At 39.2% G+C, this 20,940-nt stretch overlaps 1 protein-coding gene across 3 annotated transcripts in view; it reads left to right on the forward strand.

Annotated features, from left to right (window-relative positions):
* The window catches only part of ANKS1B (ankyrin repeat and sterile alpha motif domain containing 1B), a 398,734-nt gene that overhangs the window by 370,512 nt on the left and 7,282 nt on the right, over nucleotides 1-20,940 (forward strand). For all 3 annotated transcript variants that reach the window (XM_056481972.1, XM_056481971.1, XM_056481973.1), the window contains 4 exons: nucleotides 765-893; nucleotides 4,662-4,733; nucleotides 14,933-15,019; nucleotides 19,567-19,704. In XM_056481972.1, the coding sequence (XP_056337947.1) occupies nucleotides 765-893; nucleotides 4,662-4,733; nucleotides 14,933-15,019; nucleotides 19,567-19,704 (426 nt within the window). The remainder of the gene's footprint in view (nucleotides 1-764; nucleotides 894-4,661; nucleotides 4,734-14,932; nucleotides 15,020-19,566; nucleotides 19,705-20,940) is intronic.

Here is a 20,940-nt window from a genome sequence, read left to right on the forward strand (position 1 = left end):
GGCAAGGGAGACCCAGACCAGCACTGCCAGGCTGGGGACGTTCCTGGCTGCACTGGCTCTTTTGGAGGGCAGAAGAGTGTGCTGCAAAGGGATTTGGCAGCAAAATGCACTCCTACCTGTGTTCTCTGAAGAAAGAGAGGAGATGACAGCTCAGAAAGGCAATCTCCTATATCAATGAGAAGGATGAATGTGGAAGGGCAATGCTACTACCTCCACAATGAGGCATCAAGAGAAGGTGATCAAAGTAAATATTCGTAAAGAGATTAAAGAATGCCTTGTGTGTTTGAAGAATGTATAATAAGTCTTCAGATCAAAGCAGAGTCTCTGTTATTTAGCCATTTAGGAAAGTTAGTCATTGGCTATATGTGCTGGGTAATGGAAGGCATATTAACTGTGCAGAAAAGCTTGTAAAACACATAGCAGGATTTGTGACAGGCATTTTTGTGCATCTCATGATTTTTCTCAAGTGCTCTCATCCTCATATATGTATTGTAAACACTCATTTTTAAGGAACATTTCCGGTGCATAATGATTTTATTCTCAAAGCAGAGATTTAATTAAAGCCTCATTAAACACTACAGTCGATGACTTTGAATTATAAATTAAATCATGAAAAATATTGTAGGGGTTGTGTTTCCTTATTTTAGTAACATGGCTCTGTGTAGAAAAATAAATCCTTGTTAATTGAGCACAACAGTGGAGGGCTACTTTATAGTGAATTTGCCTGCACATGCTCTTACACCTTGAACAACTGTGATTTTCAGACAGGAGACTGGGGAGAGCCTTCAATTACCTTGAGACCTCCAAATGAAGCCACAGCATCAACGCCTGTACAGTATTGGCAGCATCACCCAGAGAAACTCATCTTCCAGTCATGTGATTATAAAGCATTTGTAAGTGTTGATAAACTCAGTGGTTTGATTTGGGGTAGATACAAATTTTATATTTTGGATTTTGATAGGCTGTTGTGTTTTACTATCATTTATAATATTTTTTCTGTCACTTTTAGAGAAACAGCTCACTACTTCTGAAATACTGTTATTGTAATAAATGAGAAACAAGGATGCACAGTATTTTTTTCCTATGAATTGTGTGATATATTGCAGTCCATGTGGAATCAGTGTTAGAGAAAGGGCACTGTGAGTAGGCAGCTAAATGTTGTTGAAAGCAAGCACCCCTACTTTTCAACTCTCACGAATCCCTGTCTAGTAGTTATGAAAGAATAATAAAACACAATGTGGGATCCTCTTACCAACCTTAATGCTGTGTTCACAGCAGTTAGTGTTGCCTCATCTGAACTTAATACATGTGTTTTTGGGAAAGGAAATAGAGAAAAAGAAGTTGAGTGTCCTGAGTGTTTTTCATGGGACATCCATGGGACAAGGGCACATTCAGACCTCTCCCAGCCTGATGGCTGCTTGAAGCACCAGTCAGCTCCATCAGGGCAGGGCATACTTATTTTTACCTCCATGTGGTTGTAGGTGATGACCACTTCCCATCCCTGGAGAAATGGATCCTCCCCCTACAACTAAAGACAATTAGTCTTCTCTGGCTGTTATAAATGCTTCTGGAGGAGAGAAAGTCTCCTGTGATACAGAAAGTCATTGGAAGGCTTTTTTTTTTTTGCTTTTTTTTTTTTTTTTTAATGAAAAAGTTTTCTGAAATCCTGAGTTCCCTGCTGACAGGGTGGGGAGACTGGAGCTTCTGGGGAGCTGAAGAGGTGCCTGCCAGCCCACTGTGTGTTCTCTCTGGAGGTGGCTGCCTATGGAGGAAGGCTGGCTTATGGAGCAGAGAAAAGGGGCTCAGTAGTTGCAGTGACTTTAGGAAAATAGCTGGGGATGGACTACTGGTTCTTCACTTGAAGGGGCTTGGATCTTTGGTGTTCTGTTCACTAAATGCTGCTGCATTTTGGGGAACAGTTGGAGGTTGCTGGGCTGGATTTAAGGCATATCTGGGAAGGCAGGAATTAGAGGCTCCCACTGAGATGGGGCAGAAGGTGTGTTACAGATCTGTCTTTCTGGAGCACATCTGTATCTTCCATCAGACCCTCATGGGGTTGAAAATTGCCATGCATTACTATCCCTGGACAGTAACTAAAACCTCTGCCTTCCTCAGCAAGTTATGGTCAAGGACCATTTCACCTGCTTCTAGCTTGTTTCCCTACTATCCAAAATCTCCTTGCTCACCTTAGATTGAAAAGGAAAGTTAGCAACTTCTAGTTCTTTAAATATTTTTCATAGTTTTCAATGAAGTAAACATGTTTACCTCAAGTGCCTTTTCACTTTTTGCATGATCCAGCAGCAAATTCATAATCTAATGTAACCTTTGTAATAGATTGGAAGATGGGTCATTAAAGAAATGAAGTTGGAATGACCAGGAATATCCAAGTTAGTGGTGTTAAGGAAAGACCTTCCTTTCCTAAGGACTTTGTTTCAGCTCCTTGAGCTGTATTGACCTCAGCCCTATAGAATAGAACCCTGGCTTGTAAGTTATAACTGGGGTGGCTTTCACTCTGTGCCCCATTTATCAATCAAACTCTTGGATATTCTCTGTATTGCTCCCACATGTCCTGGGTGTTTGAGAAGGAATGTTTCCAAAAGCACAGCAAGTCAAAAGGAAGCAAAATTTCCTGCTAGAGTTTCAGATTTTTCTGACAACTAAATTGGATGGTACTACTGTGATTTGTGTGTCTATTCCACCTTGGGAGGCATTTCTGAATACCTTCAGCTGAGGCTTTTTGCTTCTGTGCAGGTGGGACAGGAGCTCTCCTTCTCTTCTCTTTCTTCCTCTTGTGCCATAAGCAAAAAGCTTTTTACCCTGGTGCCTGAACAACTAGTAGCTTTCAAGGAAAAACCAATTTGTTTTACTGTAGTCTATAAAAAAAGTGAGGAGGAAAAAACCAACAAAATAATACAAAACAAAAACCATCCAACCAAACAAATAAAAATTTAAGACATTAATTGCAACCTGCCCAGAGAAGGCTAAGGATTCCAAATGTGTCGGACAGCAGGATTCAGAGAAAAATAGAGTTCAATTCAATATGGTTTTCTTTACTCTTCTAATTTTGTAGCTTGCTTTAAATTTGTTGTTTTTCTTCAAGGGCAGTATCAAACTGTCCCATCAAATTAATGCCCAAAGCCCTACTCACGTCATCATCGAGCCCCCAGCTGGACTCACAGCTGCTCTCTTTATGAATCTTTCACATCTGCAGTCCTCTAGGAATGCCCTTCATTCATTCCTTTATGCTTGTGCTTATCTGGTAGTGTTGATGTTGCTCACTGGCCCATTTATAATGCTCTATAAAGAGTTTCTCACTAATTGCTGTGTTGGCTACTGTCTACATTGAAATATTTATGCATTTTCTTGCAGGTCAGAGACTCCTGCTGTACACAGTGCAAACTGAAGTCTTAAAAGAAAATATGTCAGTTTAGGTCAGGAGACCAGAGAACTGAACCAGTATACTCTCTGTTCAGTTCCAGCTTGCATTCATCTATATCTGAAGTTCTTTTTGATAGGTTCTTGTCTAAGCTGAAGCTGGTTCACCATCTGGTTGGGTCAGCTTAGGCTGTTTCCAGGAGGAGTCAGTCTGGTAGAGTGAGATGGGTCAGCAGTGGGGGGCTGCAGCATCCTCCAGAAAGAGGCTCCTGCCCACAGTGCTTTCTGTCCTCCTGCAGCCTGCTTACCATATTCTCACAGTGGCATGGCTAATCTTCAGCTCCTATGTTGCTCACTTAGGACTGGGGACTTAGAAGAAGCTGTGGCCTTGTGCTGCAGTGAGAATACAAGGAGAGACTTCTGTGTGCCTGGGGAAGGGCAGTGAGGGGTGCCTTGCTGTGCTCTCTGCTCGGTTAAGCCAGACTTGCAAGTGACATCATACAGAAATTCAGAAATGTTTGCACAGAGCACTAAGAACACATGCACACCAACAGATAGGCACACCTGTAGCACCTGGAGGAGAAATGCAGAGCGTGCTGTGGCTTTGGTACAGCCCTGGTGGGAATGGCAGGGATGCTGCAGCCAGCTCCATCCCTGGAGGAGCAGCACCATGCTGCTTCCTTCACACATCTGGAGCCCTCCTCCAGATCACTAAAGGCTTCAAAATAATACTTTGGGATCAGCTTTCCTTAGGAAGAAATAATTGTTTAAGCCAGTTTTAGTACAGATTTATCCTCTCTCTTTGCTGACATGGGGCTCTGCTGTTTGCACATAAATTAGTTACAGATTGAGTACACTGAGGTTAAGATCACTGCTGCCCTTCTCATCCACGTGACTGCACACATAACAATAGGAGTTTGGCAGATGGCAGCTAAAAAAAGAAAATTCTCCATTTCATAATCAAATGGCTTTTTTAAGATGGAATTTGTAGTATTTGTTCGTTGTTTCAGCAACTAAAATGATAAGCTAGAAGATTTCAGATATTGTTTCAAAGAACTCCAGCTGATTCAATGCATGTGCTGCTGTGCATTCTTGTTTCATGGGTTGATTAACACATTGGTTTAAATGATTTATCAAAGAACTGCAAAGTAATGAAAATCTAAAGCAATATGTTAAGAAATTGATTGCTGCCACTAGGTTTTTTAAAGCGTTTTTAGTGCATTTCTGCAGATGTTTGTCAGTTCTGGAATTTCAGTTAATTTAAATTCAATGGATTTTTGTTTTAGTATTTAGGTTCCATGCTGGTAAAAGAATTAAGAGGCACAGAGTCAACACAGGATGCATGTGCAAAGATGAGGGTAAGTTTGTGATCCTGCTCATTTGTCTATTGTAAAAGAATTAAATAATGTCAATCTGTGATTGTTTTTACTGTACCCTTTTTGTTTTTGTAATGTACTGTTACCCATTTCCTTTCCTTGCTTTCACATTGATATTCAATAGGAAATCTATCCTGTCTTATATCTTTAATTGATGTAATACCAAAATTTAAAGATAAATTTTTATTTTGCATGTTGTACCTAACAAAAAAGCCCCCAAATCTATGTTATGTTTTCTCATGAGTCTTTGAGTATGTTTCAAAGTATTCCACATTTCCACACAATTTAAGCATGCTCATATCCAATTGTTTTATATCATAATCTAGATTGAATTTTCAATTATAAATACATAGTAGTAAATATATAACATGTTGCCAGACACACTGGTTTTTATGTATGGTCTAATCAAACAGTCACATAATCCTATGGATAATTTTACTCACGTGACTATTTCCTTTAATTATGAGTTACTTATATGCTTTTTTATTTAAGGGTAAAATGGGGTCTCAGTTTCATCTGATGGTGGAAAAGCAGATAGGTTTCCTTCAGACTCTTAAGAATATGTTTTCCAGTGGCTCTTTGGCCTGACACTGGTTTGTAGAAAATTGCAGTAGTCTATCTCCAAGAAACATTGCTGCTCAAAACAAGCCATAGCCTGATTTATTCCCAACTGTAGTTGACTAAGAACACACCTGTTCACAGCCATAGTGAACATACCACTGGCAGGATTAGTTAATGAAGAATATAATGGTTTGCTAATCTACCAAACAGGTACAATAACCTAGATGAATGAATCAAATCTTTTCTTCTGTGTATCATATGTCTCTTATGCAAGATGAGCACAAGACTAGATTAGAAAACTGGAAGATGTATAAAATTCATGCAATCAGACAACCATTTCCTGCTGGTTATGTGTGTGCAGCACACAGACTTTAGTACAAGCTGTTTTAGCTAAGGGCTGGCAGTAATTCACAATTTCTAGATTGCCTGAAGATCTGAGGATTTTCAGTTAATTACATGCTAATCATTCCTTACCTGGGCTTAAACTCCTCTGAAATAAAACCCAACAATTTGACACAAAGGGATTTACAATCACATACATGTGTTCTGGGGAATTAATTGAGCCTGCAAGCATACCATTTTCCAATACAGTTTTGAAACTGTCAGGCTTAGCAGTTCAATTCTGTGCAGAAATTAGGGCAGAATTTTGCACCACAGCAGCATATGGCAACTTCAGTAAGTTTTCTGACTGAACTAGGAGGCTTAACATCAAAAAAGGCACTCTAAATAATTTATAGACATTTTTAATATATATTTCTATAAGTAATAACTTTGGCCAATTAAAATTATACTAAGTGTTTGAAAAGAGATTTAATTTAAAATACACATTTTCTATATAAATAGTGCAATTGCACTGGTTTTCTATAGTGTCATACAGGACACTTATATAATACACTGATGGAGTTTGTGCACATTTCTTTTTTACAATCTCTTTTGAAACAGTTGTTATGTGAAAGTTACAGTTTGAGGTTTTTTCATTGCAAAGGTATTTGAATAAAACAGTTTTGAATCAGGATTTCATCTCTTCTTTCTATATAGTTCTTTTAATCATGTTCCTATTCAAGTCAAAAGCAAAAACCTTTGACTTAATGGGAACAAATTATTATTTTAGCCTGTTTCCCAGTGAGAAAAATGTATATTTTTCCAAAACTTTCTCCCTCTGGATGTCTCCTGAAAGGGAATTGGGAGTCCAGATTGTCCCAAGTCATCCTGAAATTTTGCTGTGATGTTCATTGTTGTATTTAAGCAACCTTGGGTTGTCATTGAAACACTGGTTTCTGTTATAGTTACATTTTACTTTCAGTGTATTGGAAGGTGCATTTCACTTACAAGAAAAAGAAGCAAATAGTTAGATATGTTGTTTGTCTGGCTCTCAGGTACTGAATTCTTTACACTTGTCCAGTGTCTCTAGAGTCAGCAAGACCTTTACACAGGGTTGTACAATTGTGATAGAGCAGTATTTTTTTTTATTCTAGTATTTTATTTGCTACTCCATGCACATATTGCAAAACTATAGCCTACTGCAATCTGAAACTTGTTGGATATGGGGGCAGTATGTCACATATAAACTTGTGCCAGGTTGAGGTCACTACCCACAATATTTTAATCTTTCTGGACTCAGCCACATAATGGTTTTATGGAGAATGTATGAAAACTTTCTGTCAATGTGGCTTTTGATTTTCCATCTTAATGCTGCTCTCAAAAGGGTTGACAAGTCACTGGATGTCTTTCAGTCAGGAGGTGCACAAGGATGAAAGAAGCACATCAGTGAAAAAAAAAATCTTTATCTTCCTTAATCATTTATAAATACAGAGAAACAACAAAAATGACATGTTTGCTGACTGCAGATCCCTCACTGTTAGTTGTAGATGCTCCCAGGGCTTTCAGTTATTGCAATTGATGATTTTGGTTCTCAAGGGAAGTGTCATGAATATCCCTTGTGTCTCTCCACAGAGATGCTTACAGCAGCCTCCTTCTTTATAGCTTAGAAGGAGATCCTAAATCTTCTATAATGTGAACAAACCACCAATAATATTTTTGTAAAAAGAAAAAAAAACAACTGGAACCTTTACCTTAGTAACTCTTCTTGGCAATCCACAGCATTGTGCAGCAGTGTGCCCTAGCAGGGCAGATGATGGATTTGTTTGGGAAAAATCATGCAGATGCAATAGCTGGAGCTCAACACTGAGGTCAAGGTTATACATGCTTTTTTTTTCCTTATCCAAACTGCAGATTCTTGCAACCACCCAAAATTATGGGTATTTTTCAAGAACTTCACTTTTCTATTCATATGTTTGCACTCCTTTATATTTTATGGTTTCTTATTTGTTTCCAGATATTTTCTCTCACACACTCCCTGTCTAGTGGACAGCACTGTCTCCTTATCTCCATCCCCACCTGCTGTAAACTGACCTCTCCTACTTGGGGATTAAATCCTGCTGTCCTGGCCAGAACAGATTTATTAATCATATTTGAGAGATGCCTTCAAGAAGTTAAGAGCTTTCATCTTTTTCAGTGTGAAATGGGAAATACTGCAAGTTGAATTTTCAATCTGATTGTTGCCTTCATCACAATTTACCATAGGAACATGAAGAGAGAATAAGATATGTTTGCATAAAAATAAAGGCAAGAGTTAAATTTGAGCTAGAAAGAGACTTTCTCTCTACAGAAGACTTCATTGGCATTTACACATTGACCAGGTGGGAAGGGGATTGTTCCAGCAGGAGTACAGCAACAAGGCAGATTCTTTCTTTGCAGCAGTGTTAAATCACTGATGTTGCATATACCAGTCTAAACCAGGCAAATATTTACTGCAGCAGAAGGGAACTTAAATTTGGTTCTTGGATCCTGCCACCTTCCTGATTATTATATATCTTTCTTAAATATTTTCTTGTTAGGAATAGGTTCTTAAATTTCAGGTCAAAGTTCTGAGGAATCGGCAATATAATTCTGTTCACAAAGCAGATATTTAAATGTCTTGCTGACTTTAGACCAAAATGTCAAAGTTAGAGTTGCTACAAAATCTGATTTTCTTATCTCTGGAGAGGCAGGTGAAGCAGAGTTGAGTCACTGGAAACAGGCAGCATCTGGGGCCTTTCTTCCTCCTTTCATTTCTTCTGATGTAAAGAAGGAACTGAATTTAGATGGCAATCTCCTTGTTTGTACTAAACTCTTTCTTACTTTTCAATTTCCATTTCATTTTTTCTCCAGAAGTAGAAGTGTAGAAGTCTGCATATGCCTTCTGGTGAAACTCCCTAGGCAAATACCATGTCAGCACCAAACACTATTTTGGGATTTAGATTCTTCAGTCTCTGCTCTCTTGGGACTTGCAGCTCTGCCTCTCTCTTGTGTGGCCACTGCTTTCAGAGGGATTGCAGTGGAAAAGGAAAATGAATATTTGGATAAATGGAACATGGATATTACTCAAAAGGAAAAAATAAGTAGTGGTGGAAGGTCTTATAGATATTCAGTCTCTGTGTACATCCATATCATGATGTACCATGTGTTAAGAGGATTGTATATCCTTGAATTCTGGCTGGAAGGAATCTAAGGGGCAGGAGGAATGCAGAGGAATGTTTAGAGATATGGCAAAAGAAAAAGCATCTCACTCTCAACTAGGTGCAGTACCAAGTGCAATGCTTGTATTAATGATGTAGCTTGGAGGCATCCACTAATTGTAGAGCAGTAAAGAGTTTTGTACCACAAGGATTGCAGATGTAGTTTTATTCCAAGAAGTGTTAAATTATGCCAGTAATGCATTTTTAAACCTTTTGGACTGAGAGAAGTTAGTAAGTATTTGTTAAAAGGCCGATTGTATAATTGTATGTAAATAGTTGTTAGAAGGCAAATTGGCTTCCAAACTAAGTGGTCAAATGTGGACTTAGACTTTTTATTTCCATTTCATGTATGCATGATCTTGCCAAAGTGATGCACTCAAGCTCCTCCTCCCAGCTGGTCAAGGGAGGTGATTGCCCCACTTTACTCTGCACTGGTGCAGCCTCACCTTGAGTCCTGTGTGTGGCTTTGGGCACCACACCAGAAGGAGGAAATAAAAATAAAAAATAATAAAAATAAAAGTATAAAGCTGTTAGAGAGTGTCCAAAGGAGGGCCATGAGGATGGTGAAGGGCCTTGAGGGGAAGCCTTATGAGGAGCAGCTGAGGACACTTGGTCTGTTCAGCCTGGAGAAGAGGAGACTTCATTGCAGGTACAACTTCTTAGTGAGGTGAGGAGCAGGGGCAGGCACTGATCTCTGTGATGACAGTGACAGGAAAGTTGTGTCAGGGGAGGTTTAGGTTGGGTATCAGAGAAAGGTTCTTCACAGAGGGTGTTTGGGCACTGGAACAGGCAGTGGTCACTGCACCAAACCTGACAGAGCTCAGGGAGTGTCTGGATAGTGCTCTCAGGCACAGGTGTGACTCTTGGGGACGGCCCTCTGTAGGGCCAGGAGTTGGATTCAATTATTCTTCTGGCTCCCTTCCAACTGAGATTTCACTATTCTGTGAATTCTATAGTGAAGTTTCATAAGCCTTGAACAGATAGCAGACTTATGGGTATGATAGTAGGTGGTACCAACACATGTTTTGAAATGTGTAGTCGGATGCCATTTAGAATTAATAGTTGCTACCAGTTTGGGCTAAAGTTCAGATTCTTATAATGAAGTGGATTCCAGTAAATAATTAAATAGGAGAATTGCCAGCTACAGTGTTCATTTAGATATTAAAAATCAATATAGGACTGAAGATTCATTTGCAAAAGCAGAAAGCCAAAATGACGACTTGAGATTCTACAGGCTCATAAACTTTTACTTGGAATTTATTTATGTATGGGGTTGTTAGTGACTTGTCATAGCTGAATAATTTTTCTTTATTGTGTATTTGCAATATCAAATACAATTACATACAAACCTAAAAGTGAGCCTGTTTTCATTTTGGCCACTGTATGAAAGCTGGTTTATCTAGTTGTAAATGCATGTATAAATACACTGAACTGGTCAACAAGGCAAAGTAGAAGTACCAGTGTATCCCATTTCCTCCTGGCAGGAAATAAATAAGTGAGATGAAAGATATTCAGGGGTGGCACCATGTGCAGTATATACACAGTATATCAAGGCAATTTGTTAGTGTCTTACTTGGACACCATTCTCTGTGTGTTTCTGAATTTCTTACTCAGCTGCTTTGTGTGGGTGTGTGCTCAGAGATACCATGATTTGTACACTGCAGAAGCATTCAGAGGTGTTGAATTAGTGCTCTCAGTTCTGCACAGAATAAAGTATTGAGGTACATTCCTGTCTTGAAAAGGTTAAAGGCCCTTCAGTGTTGCAGGTTTTGTATTTGCTTTTTAAAAATAAACCACTAGTTTATATTGCTTTATTAAGTCCTCTACCTCTTAAGCCATTGTTAATTACCTTGATTTGTTAGGCAGGGTGAACCTCAAATTAGTAGGGTTTTAGTTTCTATTCTAAATAAATGCCTAGCAGTTCTGCACAACTTAAAATCAATATGCAAGTGGAAATGCTTTACCTACTCAAGAGAATTTGTAGTACTACTATAATATGAAAATGAGTTTAGACTCTGGATATTAGAGTGATTTTTTTTCAGTGAAACTAAAGAAAATCCATGAACAAGATGAGAAGCAAATTGAGCTTCCCCTCTTGCTCTCTCTGGCACTGCTGCTCTTGCATCTCCTTATGACCCATTTCAAAAGGAGAAACTGGGAGCAGCACTGTCCAAGCCTATGCAGGGTTTTGGCACTTTCCTACATAATGGGAGCAGTGGGTTCAGATGCAAACTCAGAATAGTCTTAAGTTCAGATCTTTATTGTAAAAGCAGTCACTATAGTAACCAGGTAGTTATGCAGAAGTTACCTTCTACCTTCTTGCACTGGGCTGATCTGCATTGTGGATCTGCATTGTGAAGCAGCTTCATTGCAGCAGCTGCATCAAAATACAGACAAGACTGGTACTCCTGATGTTCTGTGTCTTTTGAGAAGTCTGGGGAAGCTGCACACATGTCACATTAGATTTAGGATGGTGACACTTTCTTCTGTCTTCCTGTGTATGCACACAAGCCTGTTTCATGGTTCTTGAATTATACATGGCTTGCTTTCACATAGTCACCTACCTGTCTGGCAGCATGGATTGCAGAGGTGGGACCAAAGCTCAGTCTCTGGCAGTGCAGACTGTGCACAGAGACTCTGCCTGCAGGAGAGCTGCACCCATGGAGATGGGGCTTGCACATCTGTCCTGACAGAGGTGCCCAGCTGATCAGCAGCAGGCACTGGCAAGGAGCCTCAACAGGCTTGCTGCTCACCCAGGTGATTCTCCTGAAGAAGTGTGTTGAAATTGAGAGCCAGTCGCAGTCACAAACAATGGAGTTCATAGGAACTAGGACCAGTTCCAGGCTAGTGAGCACTTGCCCAAGGAGAGTGTCCTGTCACTATGATTGCTTCTTTGTGAGATGAAATCTAATCCTGCTCCATGCCTGGAGCATGAGACCATATGTCAGCATGCACATGACATCCAATGCCAGCTTCAGCTGGGGCTCCTATAACTTTGGCTCAAGTCCATATGCTTCCCATAGAGGCACCAGATGGACAAGAATATTTTGCCATCTCATTGTGTCCTCATGGAGTTGGTACAGTGGCTGGAAGCTGAAAAGCCCAAGGAAAGGGAATACTGGCTCCTGTGTCCCACCACCTTCTCAGATTCTGGGCACAGACACGAGGAGAGATGCCCACTTGGCCTGCACAGAGGTGTGAAATGTCTGAACAAGAAAGCTGTGGGACTTCATCTCAGCATCCTAGAATTCAGAGCCAAAACACCTACAGTGCCTGAGCAAAAGGTATTCATACTGTATCTCTGAATTCACACATTACACATTCTGGCAGACAACTCCTTCATTAAAAAGAAAGGAACAACAAGCAAATAGTGTGAGCTCACCATGACAACTCAAAACTGTTGAATCCTGGAAACTGCTTGGGAATAATAATTATCTGGTGGACCCCAGTTACTGTATCACTAGGAGTCGAGCCAGGGAATAGGGCTGCATGTTTTTCTTGGTGGCACTGTCATAATAACAAAGGACATTATTCCACTGCCCAGCTGTTTGTTTCAATGGGAGTAAAAGTGCTGAATTGTTACCCCAGATCATAATTCTACATTGGACTGCAGTCTTCCAGAACAGCTTTGCACAAATCCTGGGGTTTGTATGGTTTGCAAGCTAATGAGGAAAATCCTGTCCTCCTTACCAGCTGAGATGGTTTGGCTTAATAAATTACAAATGTCCATCAGTCTCTGATTCATTTCCTAATTTGCCAGCTGTAATTTAATAGCATCTTCATGAGCTATTTCACTCAGAGACAGTCTTCTGGCAGTTCACAACCCTGATTAAATACTAGAGGTCAGGTCTGGTCGAGACAAACCCAGGTGAATGTGGAGCAGATGAAGATGATTGAATTACAAACTGCAGGTCTAGAGGGAAGAGGTAGTTGGTACAATGTGGCCTGGCCAACAGGATGCTTCACCTAAATGGCAAATACCAGACAGTGGGAATTATACTGAAAAACTGAAATATATGAACTTAGTACCTGTGTTTGTTTAGCACATTGGAGAAAAGGAATTTTGCTGTTAAGGAGGCAAGGAAGGAGGTAATTACAATAATCAAAATGAAAAAGAAAGCTCTCTTGTGTGTAGCTGTTGGGCTAAAATGAAAGGACAAAAGTTGGATGATTGCTGCCTTGCCAGAGGATTAAAGTGATATTGTCATATTTGTGACTATTTTGTCTGGTATGAGCATACAGGGTTTATTGCTTGTTATTCTGATAGATGTATGTACTGCAGCTCCTGTACATCACTGTCGTGCTTTCTGTGCATTGAAATTGAATTTTATTTAAAGACTCATGTGAGATATGTTATAGTGACACATCCACAGGTAGTTCTTGCTCTGCTTCTGGCAGGGATGCCATTTCTGTCTGCAGTCAGTTCAGAGGCATGCAAATCACATTAGTATCTTTCTTCAGATTTTGTTAAAGTTCTTCAGGATGTTTTACCATTTAAGTTTTAATTTCTTAAAAGTGGCAAGCATTCTGGGTGAAAGGAGTTTTCTTCAGGATAAATTAATTGCTGTCTCAAGTCTCTTGTCATTTGATACAGAGAGATCCAGCAATCCTCTCTATTACACGGATGGGTGGGGCTCTTGAAACTTTAATTACAAGTTTTAGCCTGCATGGCATGGGCACTAATTGCAGAATATAGCTGGATTTGTAGCTATGAATTTTATGCTGACAAAAATGGAGTCTTGTTTGAGTCTGGGAGGATTAAGAGCCAATAAGGAGACATGATTACAGGGCTGGTTTTTTTTGTTGTTTTAAGTTTCTGTTTATTTTGCTCTCTAGTGTTAGCATTGCCTATTTTTTCAAACTTTTTTTTTTTAGTTACAGTTTGTGCTTCCAAGTTTCTATCTCTGCTTCTTTGGGCCTTTTTTGAATAATAAAAAGCCACCACTGCTATGTTTGTTCAGCTGCTTTAATGATCTTCCCATGTGTCTGTTCTGGACTTTTCAGTGTGTTTGCACTCTCCTTCTGTGTGCTGATGTTTCTTCATGTTTACTGTAACTGTCAACAATTCATTTCCTCTCAGGAAAATATCTGATTGATCTCTGTGATTGTTTGCAGATAATCCCATTAATAAGCATTTTCTGAATGTTATATATTTATCTATAGAAGTTCTGTGTAGAATATTCTAGTCCATCCTCTTCTACCTTAAAAGAATTCAAATCAATTATAAACTATTATGCCACATGTGGGGGTTTAGTTTGGTTGGGTTTGGAGTTGTTCTAGTAAATTTAATCTGTAAACTAAAGAACAATTTTTTCCTGCAGAGAACTTAAATCTGCCCCAGATATTTTCCCAGACTGTTCAGCAGGAAATCTGTTTGCTGTGTGCATCATTCTGGAGGCACACAGAAGTAGACCAGCATAAAAGGAAAAACAATCTTATAGGAGGGCATGAACTGCAGGCAGGAGAACCTGGCACTGAGGGAATGCAGAATAAGCCCCTTGCTAATTCATGTGTAGATCAGCTTCCAGTAGCACTGCACTCCAAGTCAGACAGAGTGACAAGGTGCAGACTGGGCTGATGGATTGACTGGCAGGCCTGGCAGGCTGCAAGGATACCTCATGTCATAAATACAGCTGCAAAGAAGGGAAAACCAGGAAATATTTCTAAATAACTACTAATTGCAGCAAAGAAATGGTACTACAAGAAATACTGTTGATTCTTACAGCTGGGAAGGGCAGGAGAAGGGGAGGGAGGCAGCAGTGGATGGGGTAAATCAGGTAGATGTCCTAAACACACTTGTTTTGTGCATGACTGGTCTTTTTAAGCTTGGAAAGCTTGCCTTGTTCTCTTCCCATTGTGTTAGAAAAAAAGCAGAATTATTACCATCCTCACAACAAACTTAAAGCTATTTTAGTTTTGTAACACAAGAGAGCATAAACCCAGAATACAGCCAGCTGAAGAAAAAGTGAAATATTTGTTTAACTTAGGAATTTAAGCAGAAGAAGAAGAGCACTGTTATTGCAATGCAACACAAGTCTAATGATAACTTTGTTTTGATTTCAGAAGTCTACAGAACAGATGAAGAAAGTACCAACCATTGTCTTGTCTGTCTCCTACAAGGGAGTCAAATTTATTGATGCCACAAATAAGGTATGTGCAATTACTGAATATTACCTTTTGTTTCTCACAAGTAGGAGAAATAGTAATACCTATGAAGGCCAGGCCAGAGAGGGGACAGATCTGTACTTTGTGTTTTCCTCTCCTTTTTTTCTCGTCTCTTGCCCAAAATGGATGTAATGTAATTGTCATTCTCCAGAAACTCAGTCTGGAGGACAAGTGAAGCAGCTTTAATGGCTTATTTGGGGAGCATTGTGTCCAGCATTCTGCTATTAAATGCAAGCTTATCACAACAGACATTCAGCAGGGAGCCTCTGTGGAATCCTTTACCATATTCTTCTCTATACAGTTCCATAAATATGTAGAATACCTACATATATATATGTCCATTAATATAATTTGAGGTAATTTAAAATAAAAAAAAGAGATGTCTCAATAAAGAATAAAGATGCAGTTTTATCCAGGGCCAGCCATTTTAAGGAAGACAAGCTTTGAATATCCTTTCCAGACATTAAAATACCACAACCTCTCTGTGAGCTGTTTTCTTGATGCTAGCCATTTAACTACTTGAACTGCAGCAGCTTCTTAATAGTTGGTTTTCCATTTTTTTTTTCATCTTCCTGTGTGGCAATGCTCCCGTGCTTCTTTTCTTACATTTCTGAATACATCCAAATCTTTAAAAAAAGCCAAGTAACCAAAGTCACAAAAGTAGAAATTAAAAGATCTGAGAACTCAGTGATGGATAGAGCAATGTATTATTGCTTAGCCAAAGTAAAATGTACAAGCTCTGTAAAGAGAATAAAGTAATGCATTCATTTCTCTTCTTTGTATGTCTTAAAATGGCAAGGAAATACAATCCATACTGATGCTTTTATACAAACAGAAAATAAATTATCTTTTCTGTTCTGTGACTAAAACTTACTAAGCACTATAAAAAATAAATCTGACAACCCAGCTACCTGACCAGGTACATTATTATATAGCAGCTTTGTGTTGCTGAACATTCAGACCACACAGTACACCTAGCCCAGTACCCATCAAACTTGCCAAATCAATCAGTTTTTAGGTTTAACCAGAACTGTGTTTTAAGTGATGGGTGGAAGCAGTTTTGTGAACTTCTGCTGGAGATTGGAAGCCATATTTAGAGTTAGAAGATGGCATAAAAGAAAAGCTGAGGTGAAATTACCGTTGTTTCAAGTCTGGCATATTTGCCAGAGCAGATGGACCAGGGATTCCCGTCCACTCCTTCTTCCTTCCATTGATTCAAAACTGAGCTTCTACAACCCTCATTCCTTTTATGTTCTCTGATGTGTAGGGCATAAACCAGGACATTGTAATGCTATCAACTCCAACTTGGATAATGCTGTTTTCACCTCCTAAATCTCCTCTGTAGCATAAAGGATGTAACTGCAGTGTCCTTAGGTTTACTAAACAATCCAGGAGAACAAAAGGAGCTTCTTGTGTCTCTTTGCACAGTGCCTAGAGTTTTGTGTAAGATGGAAACCTGAAAGAAGTTTGGCAGATTGCATTAATGACTCTAGATGGGTCCCACTGAAAGCTAGTAGTGCAATGGATGTATTTGATGGAGTTAAATATGCCACAGTCCAATGTTTTTTCTCAAGTGGTAGATTGCTTTGTCTCCAGTTCAAAATCTGCACTGCCTTTCCCTTCTGTAAAAACCAGGTAATAGCCTGCAACTCTCCCAGAAGCGTTGTTACCATCCTTGTCCACAGTGTGCTGTTCCCAATCCCTCCAAGACCCAAAACAGATTAGCACTAAGGTGAGAGCCTGTCCAGACTTGTACTGCTTCCTTGTGAGCTTGTAGTTGACGGCGCTGGGCACCACTTAGCAATAAATGCAGTTTTTAATGACAAAACTAGCTGGCAGTTCTGTGCTTGAAAACTCAACTCTCATGGCTGTTCATCCTTTTCCTTTATGGCACTAAGCTAAGAGTTGGTATTCCCAGTCATAGCAGGCAAATTTCAGGTGGCAAAGGGGCCCTGACCTCGTTCCACAGCTGCTGTTTCAGTGGTGCCTTGAAGCTTGGCATGGCACCATTTCTTTGCAAGTGAGGCCAGAAAGAAATTACTGCTTAGGAAGAGGCAGACTCTCAGAATTTCCTCGTGGCTCACAGCTCACCCTAACTTCTGGGTGATTTCTGCCAGAAGGGAGGTTGGCTGGCATGAGTTAGGCAAGCAAAAGGAAGGCTGCCTAGCAAAAACCTGGTCTCTCCAAGGTATTTCCTTGGCAGAACCAGAACTGACTTTCAGCTTTTTGAGAAGCACTGGAGGTTTCTCTTGCCAAACTGAAAGACAATTTTTAGAACAACTGTACAGTGTCAGTCAGTGCCTGAGGAGTGTACCCAGAACAGGAAGCTGTTTCACAGCCTTCTACTTCCTACAGCATAAGACCATGGTCTACTGAAATGTGACAGTAGGACACAGTAAACACATGCACTGAAAAATGTTTAATTTTGAAAGGAGTTCACAGAGGGTATCCTAGAGCAGTTAGGAAAAAATTTCACTACCAATTTCTATGTAGAAGATTTAGTTTAGGGATACTTTATGTTATTCAAAACAAACTTAATATGTGTATGTTTCTAATATTCACTTGATTTAAAATTAAAACATTAAAATAACCTCCATGAATTTTGACTCAAATGCAAATCCCTGTGTCAACCCCAAGTCACCTAGAAAAAGTTTCAGCATAGCAGAGCTCTTTCCACATATGCTGCATAAATTCAGATGATTACCTTGTGGCTCATGATTTGGCATAAATACTTCACATATGATTTTAACACCTTCCAAGCTTCAATTCTTTCTGCTTTCTGAACTAAAATATTGCAAACACTACATCAATGACAGTGCATTACAGCTCCATCTGTGGATATCTCAAGCCCTGGTTTTAGTATAATTCTAATTCTCATCAAAATCTTTATTGAGGGTAAAAGTTATCTATTCAAGAACAAAGAAAATAAAATGCTTCAAGTAACATAAAAAGCAAGCAATTGTTGAGCAGAGATTATACATGTCATTATAAATTGGCATATATTGAAACACAAGTACTAGTTTTGTCATTTTCATGAATAATGCATTAAACAGAAATAATCAAGTATGTTGCAACAATTTAAGAGGATTATTTTTTTTCTTCAGTAAAGTTTCCTTATCTCAGCTTTTCCATAATTTGAAATTTGGTATGCTTTTTATTAAGATTTTTCCTAAGTCATGATTTCTTCAATTAGATACGTTAATACTTCTTTTGATAACTTGGCACCTACATGCAAGGGGGAGAGTTGCCACTTAGCAAATGAGAGAAGATATGGCAAAGCATCTGAAGTAATTTAGTTGTGTGTATTAAAAAAAAAAAAAAAAAAAAAATTAAAAAACGAGGTGGGAAGGAAAGACAGGAGTGAGGAAAAACCAGATATGCTCAGAGATTGTTTTAACTTGGATGGATGCCACCGTGGCTGCAGCAGGTGGGGGCTGTGTAAGGAGCTGGGACACTACAGGTGTCACCTGTTCCATGGTGCAGTGATGCCATGCTGCAGCAGGATATGTCACTGTGGGCTTTTGAGGAAATGCCAGAGCTGCAGCCAGCAGGGCTGCAATTCAAGAAAGCATATAAACTAAACCCTAAATCAATTCCTAAACAAACCATCTGAAACTCGTGTATTGCTGAAGCAAGGCCTAATCATAAGCCACTCTGCCTTATCTTCTCCTCTGGCTTCATGGTTCCTTTGGCCTGAACACAGTAATTACATATCAGCAGTTTATGTAATGAGTATTCATAATTTTCTCCAAAGCTTTAAGACAGCTTTTTCTTTTATTCCATCAGACAGACATGCCCACCTCTCTCCCAGTAGTGTGCTATAGCTTACATTGGCTGTTGCAAGTAGTGTGGCTCGGTGCATGAACAGTTTCATCTTCCTACATCTCTCTTGCAGGATGCTGCTGTCAGTAAGTGGGCATGAGCTGCCAGATACCCCTGTAGTTACCATTTCAGCAAGCAGAATCCTTTAAAAATCTCACAGTTTCAATTATAAGTGATGTTTGGTGCTTTTTTCTCCTGAAGAAGTATAGCTAAAATTTGTCAAATAGCGAGTGCAAAAGCCTGGCTATTGAGCTTGCTGAGTTTCACCAGGTCCTGCCTGTCAGTAGACTGAAGCACTGTCCCATTTTGATCATTATACAAAAGCCCAGGAACTTCATAAGATGCTGGTGTAGTGCATTGAAACTGTATCTATAAATACAATTTCGAAGCACTATACCAGCATCTTATGAAGTTGTGTCCTGGGTGCCAGGAAAGATGTCTCTTTGTCAAAGGAACCTGAATAAACTCCAAAGCACAAGTGGCCTCATAGGGAAGACTCTAGAACACAATGGTTTCCTGCCAGATGACTGGCAATTGGAGAGGATCAAAATTCCAAATACCTGCGTAAGATCTCACATTCTTTTCCTATTAGGGCATTTCTGAAATACTTTGGTACAGCAGATCAACACAAATGTGAATCTAAACCCACACCTATTACAGCTCTTTTCAGTTTAATCCTTGAATTGATGGGAGATGTTTTTTCCCCACAGAACATTATCGCGGAACATGAAATCCGCAACATTTCCTGCGCGGCGCAAGACCCCGAGGACCTTTCCACGTTTGCCTACATCACTAAGGACTTGAAGACTAATCACCACTACTGCCACGTGTTCACTGCATTTGATGTGGTCAGTTTACAGGAGATACTTCATTTAATGGTTCTTTCTCTTAGGAACAGTCACTTAGTTCTGTTAAAGCGTTTTCAGGATGTATTAATGGTGATTAATGGAAGGCATCATTCCCAGGAAAATAGAGCTATGGCAAAGCAAAAGGGCATTTCTGGAGAAGAGCAAAGATTTTCTTTGATAGCTCATTTCCCACTGGAAATAATTCACTTCTGCCACCTCAGCTGTTGACTATAAACTTAGCAAGTAGCTTTTCATACAAGTCTGGACATGCAATTCTTATAACCTAAGCTATAAGGCTTCCAAAAGTTTGTAACAAGTATGTTTGGCCAGCCATTCTGAAATCTCAGCACAAACCAAAAGATTGCCTTTATTTTGAAAGTAGCAAATTAATTATTTAATTCTAATTTCCTTGTTCTGTAATTCTTGCCTACATATCTCAAAATGTTACTTCAGCAAAAGTCCTAGGAGCTGCTATTCTCTTGCTGGAAAATTAGTAATTTCTTCCTATACTTATATTTTTCAAGTGGGGATGCACAAACTATTTCGGTTTCAAGAAATCATGAACATGTATCAATTAATCAGCCATGCAGTTTTCAGCTAAATTTACTGAACTAAGTAGTGGCTAAATTTTTTATGACTAAGATTTACAGTGCAAAACTTTCAAGAAAACTTACTCTTTGAGTTGTGCACAAGAGAAATTTAAGGTGCTATTAAAACTTCAAAATCATTCAGGAAAAAAGTATTTTAATATAGAGTATAAGGTGTATGAATTCTTGCAACATGCCTACATGAATATAAATAAGGTAAAAGAACAGGGTACTTGAACTGCAGCTTTTTATTTGGAACTGGGGAAATAGTTAACATGCACAGCAATAGTGTGTGGGAGAATTTAAATAACAAGATGTACAGGTAGGTTAGAGGAATTCTAGCATTTTGGTAGAGTGCTTTTGTTATTTAAATTCTCTGCTGACATTTTAGTATCCACAGGGAGCAGAAAAACTTTGAAATTGGGTTAAAAATAGGTAGACAATGATCAACAAGATGTTACATTATATAGGTTTTAGTGATGTGTGAACAACTGAAATTAGACTGATTGAGTGAGGTTATTATTTCTCCTGGTCCATTTAAATTCTACTTAATGGTTTTGAAGTACTGCAGTTCCATTTATAGGTTTAGTAATCAAGCAGAAACATAGACTCAGGTATTGCAGATGAAATTCATCTCCTTTCTTGGCAA

This window comes from Oenanthe melanoleuca, chromosome 1A, assembly GCF_029582105.1.
Source record: "Oenanthe melanoleuca isolate GR-GAL-2019-014 chromosome 1A, OMel1.0, whole genome shotgun sequence".
In the NCBI taxonomy this organism is placed as follows: Eukaryota; Metazoa; Chordata; class Aves; order Passeriformes; family Muscicapidae; genus Oenanthe; species Oenanthe melanoleuca.